A 13,078-nucleotide genomic window follows, 5' to 3' on the forward strand; every position below is an offset into this window, starting at 1 on the left:
ATTATACAGCCCATGTAAATAAACACACGCAGGAAACTGGTCCACACGCATGTACGCATGAATGTTTAAAACCACACACGTACCATACACAATCTTTTTTTCTTCTTCATTTTATATCAGAAATAAACATGCTCTGATTATATCGGAGTGAGTAGTCTCTCATCTGCAAGCATTTTGCAAACTGCTTCAAAAACAATCACCCGTGGTCATTTGTGATGGTACAGGTTGCAGGGGCCACCTTCTGCACCATTGCAGATGTCACATCCAATCTAGGAGATACATTCAGACAGGTAGAAATAAGTATCGACTGTGGGAACCACAAAACCAATTCAGGACCCTTTAAAAAAAAATGCTTGTTTTGACTTCAAAAGGGTTTTCGATTGAACAGCCAAACCCCCAAAAGCCGAACTTGGATTTATTTGTTGTCTGCAAAAGAAGCTTTGTGCGTCTAGGTTCAAGCTTTCAGCTCTGATGTTTTCTAGCTTTAGGGACAAACTGTGTTTTGACGGTGACAAATCTTCATTTTAACTGCCCTAACATTGCAGGGCTGATATAGCATTTAGGGAAATGTGTTTCGGCGTGGGACTTTGACGTAAAGCTCCAGAATGGATCTGTTATTTGGCATGGGAATATGTTGGAATCACTGTTTCATACATTAGGGTCTTCAAAGACACTCTTACGGGAGTTGGGGTAGGGGTGAGGGATGTGTGTTTGAGGCTGGAAACACATGCAGAGAGAGAGAGAGCGGAAACACAGACGTGTAATATTTTTTACACTTGCTGTCACACTTGAGTCCCACACATCATCTTGAAAATGTATCAAAAAGACAGACAGATTACATTTCCAGCTCCCCTGACGATTCCTGGACTTTTTGCGCTCCGTTTTCTGATTTCGTTTGTTGTGCACATCTGTCTCAACCTATCGACGGCAAGAACAGTGATTTATCTTCATTTGACATGTCATTATGTATCATTCTTTCTATTTGAAATATCTGCAATAACATGTGTCTTCATTGCAAGTATTGACTTTGACCAATCTACACCATTCTTGTTTCAGTTCCTTTCAGAGTTCATGAATTTCCCTTTTTTTTTGTCTCTCGTTTTGCAGATTTGAAGACCATCCCGTCGGACCTGCCGTCGGACATATTTAAGATGGATCTATCCAATAACAGCATCACACATCTCAGGCCCAAAAAATTCCTGCTGTCCAAAGACCTCAAGCTGCTCAACCTTAGCAGCAACAGCTTGCAACATATAGATACAGGTAACAACTGAGCAACACTGCATTAAACCATGGCCATAGAGATACCCCTTTCTGATTGGCGAATGTACTTTCAAATTGGATGTCGATTTAAACATTGCTTCTGTATTCACCTGCGGTAAGGGGCCGTGGCATAATGCAATAATATATAACCATAGTCCAGGTAAAGAAAATGATTTTTGTGTAGCCGTCTCGAGATGGGATTTGCTAAATGACTAATTTCACAACCAAATACACAACTCCCATTAACGAATAAGGATCAAGGACAAGCTTCATCAGGGGAACACAAGGTGATTTACGCGCTCAAAAGATCTATTTTAACTGAAGCAGAGTATATGTTCTGCATACTAATTCTGCCCCAGCACCAGAGCAGCACCATTAAAAAAAAGTGCAAAGTCATTACTCTCTCCAAGCTAATGAGGTATGGGCTCATGTCTGCTCGCCCAGTAGGGGAAATCCTTTAAAAAAAAACCCTGGTAGTTTTCCTCATTTTACCCCCGCAACACATGTAAGCAATCTATCTTTGTAGCTTGTGTGTCCAAGACTATTTGGAAATATCTGTGCAATTCTCAGAGCTCTGTGATAGATAGCCAGTGAGTGGCATATGGTCTCCATCGTGGCTGCTCCCTTCTAATCATGTTCAGGTTTGGAGTAAAAAAAAAACGAAAAAAAAAAGATAAATAAATAAAAAGTTTAGAATCTCAAGAGGCTGTGTGGTTCGGCTTTTTTCATGTGGAGGAACGACCAGAGCGAGAGAGAGAGATAGAGAGAGAGATAGAGAGAGAGAGGGGAAACATGAATGAAAGAAAGGGCCAGACAAAGGCTCTGGCACACTTCGATTACATTTTCGAGACAAATCCCAGAACAGACAAAACTGTCACAGGAAAGTACAGTGAATGGGATTTTTTTTTTCTCACACTTTTCCTATGACTAATAACTTGACATTTTAGGAATTGTTACAATGTCGGGGGACCCCACCCACCTGGAACTCTCTCTCTCTTTCTCTCTCCAACCATGCAAAAAAAAGGATGTTTCTTAATACTTGTTCGCTCTATATCCGTTGTGATACCGCAAGTGAGGCAACATCGAAGCAGACAAGTATTTAATAGCATGACTTATGCAACGCTCATATCTGTAGTTGAGTGACTAGAGACTTGGATATTGTGTTTATTTGTTATGGAGACTAGTTGCAGAGTTCGACCCCGAGTGAGGCAAGCCAGGGCAGGGGGGGTGAATCCTACATTATCAGCTCCCCTGGAGTTGGACTAGGATCGTGGTTTTTTCGTGCCTTTCTTACTGTTTCTTTGTTTCGCTCAGAGAATGTTAATGCATGTACATTGGAAACTGGAAAAAGTGATGACAGGGTTGCAAGCATCAGCCTCCGTGGGTGCTACAATCTTGGTCTGATTATAGTACTTGGAGGTTAGGGTTGTGCCGTGTGTAGAGAGCTCTTCGCGTGCCTTTCATTCCGTAACCAAAGAGTTGACAGCGGTCTCGAGGGACGGCGAGATAATAATTCTTCGAACGTGAAGAAACAGATGGGAAGAACAATGGTCACACACTAACTAACTAGCTATGGGAATTCATGTCTGTTCGCTCAATACAGTGTGACGCTACAGCTGGTTATCCTAACCCAACACAGGGACTGTAAAAAAGATGATGAGATCTGCAAACTGAATAGGATTTACAAGCGACCCCTTAGTTTCAGTGCATCGCAGCGCCTGAGGAAAAGTAGACCGCTTCCTGTGTCCCAAATGAACAGAGGCCGATTTGGGAGAGTCGGGTCTCACGAGTCGAGAGATAAGACAGGAGAAAGGAGGTCAGAAAAGGCGCGTCCCTTCGACCCTCCAATCTACCCCATTCCTCTCCAATAGGTCCCTCTATCTGAGTCATCTTTAGGGTTGAGTGATGAGAGTGCAGCAACAGCAGAAAATGTCTCTGTCACAATTAGCGTAAATGGATTTCAGAAGCATTAGACTAGAGTCATGTCTCTTTCTCAGCAATGTGTCTTTATTCCCACTGTATTTGTCTACATCTATATGTTTTAGCTAGCACACTCCCCCCACCTAGACTCCGTCCTCCTCCACTCATTTCCTCCCCTCCTCTCTTCCGTTCTGTAAAAGATCAAAGCGAGGCCCAAGGCTGGCGGACAGCGTGAAACAGTCTCCGCTGGCCCATTACGCTGACTGCTATTAGCCGTGTCTGGATCCTTTTAAGGATGTCAACAGTCGGCTTTTTTTTCTTTTGACCCAAGTTTTAGTTTCGAATTTGGTGATTGTTTCGGCCTCAGCTCAAAGTCCCCTGTTGATTAACGTTGATTTCACTGGAGATATTTTACCTACCAATGAGTAACATGTCCTACAATCGATGGTGACGGCAATTCAGGTCAACTAGTCTTCCTCTAAAAAAAAAAAAAAAATGGACTGGAAGTTAGCTAAAAGGACCATATCACTTACTTCTCATTTAAAGCTGCAGTAACCAGTATATATTTTTTTAAACTAATCGATCACATGACTAGTGTAATTTCGTTAGAAGAGGCAAAAACTCCAATAAACCATCTGCAAACCTAGAGGATGTGTGCAGGGTGACGGGACACACTTCTTAGTATTCAGACAGCATTGGTATGAGACGTGAAACTTATTTTGTTGTGCTCCCCCCCGCCCCCAGGTTCGTTTGCAGGCCTGCTGTACCTCCGTGAGCTCGACCTGTCCAACAACAGCCTCAACTACTTCCCTTACGGTGTACTGGAAGACCTCTACTTCCTACGGAAGCTCTCGCTGGACAAGAACCCGTGGATGTGCGACTACAACATCCACTACCTGATCTATTGGCTCAAGCACCACCCAGGCGTCTTCTACTCTGGCCTGAAATGCTCCGAGCCGCAGGAGTTCAGGGGCTGGCGCGTGGTAGATTACGTCAAGACCTACAACGGGGATTGTCCCAAGGATAAACAGACTGAAGGGATGGACACGGTACAGGAGGGACAAGGGGGTTCGGACAATGACGCGCAGGAGGTCGAGACCATTCAGGGGCAGGGCGGGCGACTCCCTCAGCCCCTGAGAGAGAGAAACAGGCCCAACAAGTTCACCAGGCTGAATTAGAAAATGGAGGTGGATCAGAGGACTGGAGTGGTTTAGCAAGGAGTGAGGTGTGAGGAGGTGTTGCATTAAAAATGGGAGGTCTGTGGACAGGCTGACAAATGGATTCATGTAAAGTAGACTCAGTGATTTGATGTTTTTTAATAAATATGTGAGGTGTAAAAATTGACATTTTGGGATGAAAAACATAGATTGCCCTTAAGGTTTTTTTTTTTTTTTTTTTTTTGTAATTAATAGTATCTTGTGCCTGACACTGACAGAAAAACTCATTCTGGGACATTAACATTGTCTTTATGATTTACTGTCATGTCAAATTGATCACTGTCATCTTTAAAGAACGGCTGACGAGGTGTCATTTGTGAACATTCCCAGTCTGTATCAGATCAAATCACCCCCCCCCCTTTCCAACAAAAACATTGAATTTCCCCACTCAATGAACTGTACAGTAGGTGCTCTCTTTTATCTGTTACAGTCGTTTTGGTATTGAGTTCAGGATATACCTTTTTTTTCTTCTTCTTCAAAATAGTAGGTTTCTGGTTCTTTTTTTATATGAATTAATGTTTGCCATTGTCTACCTGTTTTCTGGAAATAAAAAGGGTCTATTTTTCTTTCGGAAAATCTGTTGTATGCATGGACAAAAGGTAAACTTGACACACTGAGCCCGTTTACCTGCAGTGCCAACTGTTCACAATCAAACATGACAGGAAACAGTTCCATTGTGTTGTAAAGGGACTCACTTGTTTTAATGAGGTCATGTCAGTTTCCACATACACTTCAGCAGACACAAGTTATTACATTCACCAATGACACTGACTCTTGTAAACTCTTTTTTGTTGTATCTTGGAAAGGCAACTAGCACCCCCCAGTGTGCTGGAGACCAATACACAACATTCTTCTTATTGCAATTTGATCTGTTAATCATGCAGATTCTCCTAGTAGTGGGAATTTCATTTTATTTTAAAATCAAGGATGATACATTCCCTGTTGACTTAAATATGGACCCAATTTTGATCAAGCATAAGTTTTTGTTGATCAAATTAAGCAAGATATAATTAATTTAAACTCGTAGATTGATCATTTATAGCTTGGCTACACATGGATTGTTCCCCTCATAACATAATCAGTTACCATTAAGGCAGAGGAAGTACCTCAACGTTACAATACACGCAGCTACATGACTTTCAGCTTGGTGTTTCCGTAGTGCCAGCAAGTGCCAGCTTTGCATCCAACACGGAACAATATCCTGAATGTAAGCCTTGTCAGCTTAATTACTCCAGTTTGACTGTTGCGTTGGCAGAAGGTCATATTGACAAGGTTTTTTTTGTGTTTCCCTGTGTTTACTGGGATGCATGTACACTTGGTTGATGTTTTTCGAGTAGTCCCAGATATTTTAAATCGCCTCGGTATAAGGCACTGAGCAACCAACTTGCACCGCAGCTAGAGTTTACGTGTGACGACACAGTGCCCTCTAGTGTTCACAATGATGTGGTCCATTAAAGCCTTATCACATTTTCTCAGGTTCATGCTGGTTTTCCCTTGATGTTTCCCCCAATTAGTACATGACAACCTAACCGAAGCCTTTTCTCACGGGAAGACAACACTATGTCCTTCTTCATCATGTCAACCTTGTCAGAAACTTTGAGGAACATATTTCACAGCCGACTACAGACAATTGTGACAACGTAGGACATCATTATGAGAAAAGTCACATTAAAAATGCATAATTCACAGTCTTCAGGCTTGCAGCGGGTTCTCCGAGACCATTTTATCCACAGCGCAAAAGCAGAGGATCACAGCTCATCATAGAGGCACCACAATAGGTCACTTGGGTGAAAGACACAGTCTTGTATATTAAAATAGCATTTCCCAGCTTCTCCAAAATTTAAAAAAAAAGTTTTAGGAAACACAAAGACAGCATGAAGGTTATCGTTGTAAGGATAACAGCATTTCGTACGGATATACCATCATTTGGAAGAGAAAAAACAGTCTAGGTGTCGTTGATAAAAATGACATTGGAAACCCAACACTGATCACAGCTGTCTCCACTGTCTCTTTACTAGACATGCCTGGTTCTTCCGTCTTATCCTCGAAACACCAGGTTGTCAATTATCTCGGGTCAGGTAAGTCACGGAAAAGGTGCCCTGAATTTCCAATACTTGCAAACAAGTGGCTACACCTCCATATTGCAAAGTTTTTCGAGGCCTTAGCCAACCCTTATTTCACTTCCATGCTTCTTCGTCCATTATTTTCTTTCAAAAGTGTCTTTCACCCTCCTCCTCCTCCTCCTCCTCCTCACCCACTAGCAACTCTTAAGTTCCGACGTTGGTTGGTCCCATTCACTTTGGAATCAGCAACATGACTTCTTCTCTGGTGCTGTGTAGGCACTGACGGTGCCATTAACAGGCCGAGAGTTGGCCCTGAGGAGCATCCTTGGTGTGTCCCCATGCTGGACATTATGGCCATTACGCGCCAGCAGCTCCCTGGCCATCATGGCAAAGGCTTCTTCCACATTCTGACTCACCTAGACACAGGTAAGGGAGATAGAAAAAGCTGCTAAAACAATTTATTTTAACCAATGTTTAGAACTTCTCCCCTGTGATTTGAGGGTGCATTCATTACCTTTGCAGATGTTTCTAGAGCAGCTAGTATGCCGCCGTCCTTTGCCAGGTCGCAAGCTTCCTCAAACAGCACCTGGCGTTCAGGCTCCAGGTCACATTTGTTACCTAGGAGACAATCAGGGAGCGGAGAGATGCCAACACAGTTCGTCAAGACGACCTTAAATACCAAACAGGAGTCTGCATCACTATAGTTCTATTGCAATGATTATCAATGCATCTAAGTTGTATGCTACTGCCAGTATTTTAACACGCTTATATGTACACACACAACACTGTAAGTACTGCTGTGATCATATGTTTCTTAAAGGTGCCATGTCAGAGGAGGGGGATTTGTTTACATTTTCAGCCTGTAGTTAGCTTTCAAAACACGTTTACTCTACATGTGATTCTTAGTATTGAATAATTCCATCATCATTAATCAAAACAAATTGATTTTGAGGCACCTGTAACCAACTTTCTAACTTCAAACAGTGGTTCCAGGGATCCAATTTTCCTGTGAGTAAAGTTTGTTTATTAAGTTATGAGAATATACCTTGTTCACTTCTCTGACATGTCCAAAGTTACATAGTGCACCTTTAAAGTGTGATACGAACAGCCACGTCATTTTGTTGTGATAAGAATGAACCCATTGTGAAATGTTCCACCGTTGCTGACCTTCACAAGGAGAATTCATTTGTCCAAGTCTGAGTCACCTTCTCATGACCGCCATAATAAATACATTTTATTAAGAGTTAGACATGTATTTGAAGGCGTTGTATGACAAAGTAAGCTCTGTGTAAATGTAGTAACTAATACTTTAGAGGTCAAGATGATGTTTCTCTGAGCAAACCCATATTATATTGTGCATTTTAAATGTTTTATGAATGGGATGCCCTTCCCACATAAAATCAGAAAGCGCCATTAAGGGTAAAAAGAGCTGTGATGGCTGAGTGGTCCAATAGGTTATAGATTCCTCTTACATTATAGGCTCTAAGGCTTTTGCTGTGGGAAAATGCCCCTTATGCCTCTAATAAAAGCATTTAAAAAGCCTCACCAAGGCACTTAAATTCAAATGATCACCATAAACCACCTCCAGGGTGCAAGTGAGTGTGCAGACACATTGTACGTCCCTCTACTCAGCTGGTCACACTTAAACTAGAGTTTATGGTATCAACCAATTCACTAGGCTAGAGCAACATAAAACTTCAGCCAAGAACCAAAGAAAGGACCACATTAAACCATTCTGAAGTTCTCCTATTGCAGGGCTATGATGCTAAATAACATCAGTTCTGGAATGGTTCTGTTACTTTGTCCTATCACTTGGAACAGACACATACCCTGCGTTCCAAATCGCATACTCCCTTTTTTCTAGTCAACATACTACATCCGAACATCAAAATAATCTAATTAGCATGCAGTAGGCATACAATTGGGACATACTTATTTATTTCATCATAACATCGCAACTTGATCTTGCCTATTGTTTTTATATCCGTCGCAACCACGGTTGTTTTCATACGGAGGCTTCGTCCGATGTGACGTTACTTCCGGTGCACACTAGATTGTGGGTCAGAATCGCCCCAAATAGCATGCTGTTTTCAACACTAACAATCTCGGCCGTGTATTTTTCAGCATTCTAACTATGACCACAAGAATTGAATTGGGACAACCTAAATCTTATTGTTTTACTACTATACTAAATAGCAGAAAGCATGGGTATTGGAACGCAACCATACTGTATTTGTGCACTCCCGCACTCACCTATGAGAACCAGCACTATATTGGTGGCTCCGTAGAGCTCCACCTCCTTGATCCAGTGGGTCACAGAGTCAAAGGTGGGCCGGCGGGTGATGTCATAGGCGATGATGGCCCCGTGAGCGCTGCGGTAGTAACTCTGGGTGATGGTGCGAAACCTCTCCTGACCTGCCGTGTCCCACACCTGCATCTGTTACGCGCGCACACACACACACACACACGCATAGAACCAGGAATCAGCTTTAACAGCTAAGATGCATGAGATACACATGAATGAATAATGACATGACAATAGTTTGGACTGTTCACACACACACACACACACACACACACACACACACACACACACACACACACACACACACACACACACACACACACACACACACACACACACACACACACACACACACACACACACACACACACACACACACACACACACACACACACACACACACACACACACACACACACACACACACACACACAGAGGAAAGAGTGCTTCAGACTCCTTGGTGTCCCTCTGCAGATTATTGCCCTCCCTGAGCATCTGACAGACCATGTTAACGTGGTAACGGCTGTCATAACAACCAATCCAAACCCACAAGCTATGCCTTTTTGTTTGTCTACTTTTGCTATCTGAATGAGCTTGCGAAAAATGACCACAATAGGCCAACAATACATCAACACCTTTTTTGTTTTACTCCTCTCAATATAAACCTGTAAACCCATTAGTTAGTGAGTATCTCCTTGGAGTATCTTTCTAGATACACGTCTGCTTTGCTACACTGCTTTACAAGATACTGCTGTGTTTGTGTGAGGTAAACACACACACGTAGGGAGTGGTGATATTAATGGAGGCTCAGCGGAATGTTTCACTCTTAATGATTCTCAAGTAAATCAATTTGCTGTGCTACATTTACGACCTGTTACTTGCGATCCGCTGATTCATAAAAACGTATCGATTGTTACATCCTGCTTGTAAACACTGGTAGCAACACCCAATTTCAAGTCATCTGTACATCTCAACAAGAAATCATAGCTATCCCAACCTTTCATAACTAAGGATAATGACTCAGTTCCTGGTATGTTTGTTGACGTGAGAATGCTTTCCATTAACTTTTTATCCTGCAGTCATTGTACTGGCGTGTCCACGGAAAAATATAGTTGGTGTAGGTGTTTGTGTTCCCCTCTGGCTATAAGCAAATCGACATATAGTACATCTTTTTTACCCATTCTGGGCACCCTTACATCTTATCTGATAGTACTATTATGAGTGGCAGATACTGCAGTGAAAAGCATGTGTCTCCTCATTGATCTTTAGTGATGATTGGACATTGTTCCCCAGGAGTCCTCAGGTTAAATACTGACTGTTGGGGCATGAGTTAAAGACATCACTGTCAGCCTAAATCACTTTCAGTTCGCCTTTCTAATTTTCATGAATGTGCATGAAGGTCATTCCAGGTTTATTTTCATCCGCACAAAAGCCTCAAAACCTGAAGGACCAGTTATTTGTGTGAGAAGCCTGTCCGACCTGTTCTGGACTGAGCCTATAACTGACACTGTAACCAAGACACACCTCTCACCGTAGTGTAAATCTCCCCCCAAACTGTCCAAAATGTCCATCCCATTTAAGTGGCCCTTTTTGGGGTATTTGAAGAGAGATGCATTTCTACAATTCAAGCCAAATGTATCATTGAATATTTCAGCCAAAAAGCCTATTTCCATACTTTGCATGTTGTTTTCCCACAACATGCATGATAAGGATCGAGGTATGTAGAAGCCATTGTTGGATCATAATCAGGGTTGACAAGTGTCACATGAGCATGAACCTGTGCGCAATGCCTACGCACACAAAAATATTTTACAACCAGCATTACCTCTTTAATTCACCCTAAGTCAAGTGTTTTTAATTTATTTACACTCTTTAATGCCAAACTTTGTAGGATTTAAGAGGAGTAGCTTTAGTCTATTCATTCTTAAACTCTTGTTTACTATATTTTGATCCTAGTGGCATACAAAAAGGTGTGCATGTTAGGGGGGAAATTTGTTTTCTGTGCTTCCTTGTTTTGTGGCCACAAGTTCTACTACAACACAATTTTAATTCAAGCACACACACACACACACACACACACACACACACACACACACACACACACACACACACACACACACACACACACACACACACACACACACACACACACACACACACACACACACACCGCTGACCTTAATTCGCTTCCCCTCTATGTCAACGGTCCGCACGCTGAAGTCCACCCCTATGGTGTTCTGCTGTCTCTCTGGGAAAATGCCAGACTTGAAATTCTGAACCACGCAGGTCTTCCCCACGTTAGAGTCTCCGATCAGGATGATCTTAAACAGGAAATCAAAGGAGTCGTCGAGTTCTGGTCCTGGGATCTGCATGGTGTGTGTTTGTCCTCCACTCCTTATACTGTAGATCACTTTGAATGTTTGAACTTTGAGGGCAAGGTTTGCAGCATTGTATGTGTGCTTTAACAAAGGCAGCAAGACAATAGATCCGAAAATGCTATTATGTTGAGGAGATGCATCCAAAAATAGTAAGAAAATAAAATAGAATACTTCAATGTGTCCTTCCACAGGGAAAGCGACAGGCTAGATTCCCAGCAGCAGGGTAAACTTAGTTGAATTAGTCCATATGTAGCCTGCAAAACCAATGTATGGCTGGGAAAAAGATAAGAAAGTGTTGTTCAAATAGGTTAGAAAGCACCTGTTAGAAACAACATTTAAATGGGCTACAAATTCCAACAACATGGAAGAGTGTACACATTGTAAAGTGATGGTCACACATGCAACACTATAAAAGATTCAACTGTGCCTGTTTTCAGTAGCTATAACAACTAAAGAGAAAGAGGACTCTTTCTATATACTTCTGCATTCTCTCCTTTCTGTGTTCACAGCGGGTGCTCTTTCAATAGGACACAAAAAACGTCTCAGTCTCCTCTGCTCCTTTCAGCCCCTTCTCAGGTGTTGACCCACTTCATAGCCTGCAGCAAAACGAAGCACCCATCCTTGTTTTAGCCTCCCCTACACGGGTTCTGCTTAGCTGTCTGACAAGGAAGAAGAAGAAGAAGAAAAAATAAAAAGGAACTATAATCCAGGCTCCTGTCAAATCCACCTGCTGTTGTTTCACACAAACACACGTGCCAGCTCTCTGCTTCCATCGGCCTCTCTCCCTCCCTTTTATCTTCTGTTTCTGTCATCAGTTTTTCCTGTTCTCCCTGCCTCTCTCTCTCTCTCTCTCTCGCTCTCACTCTCTCTCTCTATAGCACCTGTGGTAACAATAGAAACCTGCCCTACCTGTTCTAGGAGAGTAGCCCAGCCCCGTTTCACTGCTGTGGGATCCTGGGAAATGCAGTCAGGAACTCAGTATCATAGTATATAGCACTTTTCAAAACACAGTTTCACTCAGACATATACTCAGTTCCTGACTAAATACAGTCTATCAGCCTATTATTATAGCTTTATTTTGAATTTTGATCAACATCCCAACATTTACAAAAACTGGTGTTAAAGGTGAAGTAAGCGGTTTATTTATGTTACTATAAGTGTTAAATTGCTCTTTATTCATACAGTGATCACTTACATAATGTGCACGTTTCATAAAGCCAATCTCTCAGTCAGCTGCTCTGCATGTAATCGGCAAATAAACTTTTCGGGGGATACCGAAATTAATATCAAATCACAAGAGAGAACGCTACAAACCGAAACCCGTCTCACTCATGGTCTCACTGCCGGTGCACGCCAGAGCGACACATGGGTGAATGTTTATGCGCCTACAATGGCGGAGCAGGTACAAATCCTTCCCAATGTCTGTTTTGATGGTTTTTATCATGTTTTATCACACTTATGGATCTGAGATGATGCTAGATAACTTGCTGCTTGAAGACCGCAGTGCATTAACATGAGGTAAGCCTTTGGCGGTCGTGCATGGATTGCTGTACGTCTAGGTTTTTTCAGCTGAAACATTTCTTGGGCGCTTCTTGGGATTTTTCTGAGCTCCTGCACCAGTGTCAGGGGATGACACCAGTTTGTAAATCCTACCATACTGAAAAATACAGAGAGAGTTTTGTGGACCTGATAGGCTTAATAATTTTTCCATATACTATTGGCTATGGAAGAAAATAAACTATTATATAAGCCTATCTGAATTTTCCTCATGGAAATGTTCAAATCTGAATAAGATGTGTAGCCTAATTGTCATCTATTATATTACACCACAGATACAGATATCTGTATTGGCTTGTTTATCACTCTAAACCTGAGTGAAACATTCATGTAGCCTATAGCTTATTTTATGGCCTTAAAGGTGCTGTAAGCGGA

The 13,078-nt window shown here is 42.1% G+C and overlaps 2 protein-coding genes across 2 annotated transcripts in view; one reads left to right on the plus strand and one right to left on the minus strand.

The window, feature by feature from the left end:
* Nucleotides 1-4,966, plus strand: part of lrrc17 (leucine rich repeat containing 17) — a 33,030-nt gene extending 28,064 nt beyond the window's left edge. Inside the window, exons 4-5 of the mRNA XM_080051343.1 lie at nucleotides 1,108-1,263; nucleotides 3,928-4,966. Coding sequence (XP_079907469.1) covers nucleotides 1,108-1,263; nucleotides 3,928-4,361 — 590 coding nt within the window. The 3' untranslated portion in view covers nucleotides 4,362-4,966. The remainder of the gene's footprint in view (nucleotides 1-1,107; nucleotides 1,264-3,927) is intronic.
* A 132-nt stretch (nucleotides 4,967-5,098) lies between these two features.
* On the minus strand, nucleotides 5,099-11,897 carry LOC307268631 (ras-related protein Rab-19-like). The gene is made up of 4 exons (XM_080051344.1): nucleotides 10,946-11,897; nucleotides 8,717-8,900; nucleotides 6,978-7,081; nucleotides 5,099-6,879 (listed from the first exon to the last, which is right to left on the minus strand). The coding sequence occupies exons 1-4, from the start codon at nucleotides 11,138-11,140 to the stop codon at nucleotides 6,706-6,708; spliced, it is 657 nt and encodes a 218-aa protein (XP_079907470.1). The 5' UTR covers nucleotides 11,141-11,897; the 3' UTR covers nucleotides 5,099-6,705.
* Nucleotides 11,898-13,078: the final 1,181 nt, after the last annotated feature.

Source organism: Ammodytes marinus (genome assembly GCF_949987685.1).
Source record: "Ammodytes marinus genome assembly, chromosome: 22".
Taxonomy (NCBI): Eukaryota; Metazoa; Chordata; class Actinopteri; order Uranoscopiformes; family Ammodytidae; genus Ammodytes; species Ammodytes marinus.

Bases quoted from the DNA above. Each gene is read 5' to 3' on its own strand.
- LOC307268631 (XM_080051344.1), bottom strand. From the start codon at position 11,140: ATGCAGATCCCAGGACCAGAACTCGACGACTCCTTTGATTTCCTGTTT. The intron at 8,901-10,945 runs GTCAGCGGTGTG...CGCGCGTAACAG, and splicing joins TAGAGGGGAAGCGAATTAAG to ATGCAGGTGTGGGACACGGC. The intron at 7,082-8,716 runs GTGAGTGCGGGA...ATTGTCTCCTAG, and splicing joins TATAGTGCTGGTTCTCATAG to GTAACAAATGTGACCTGGAG.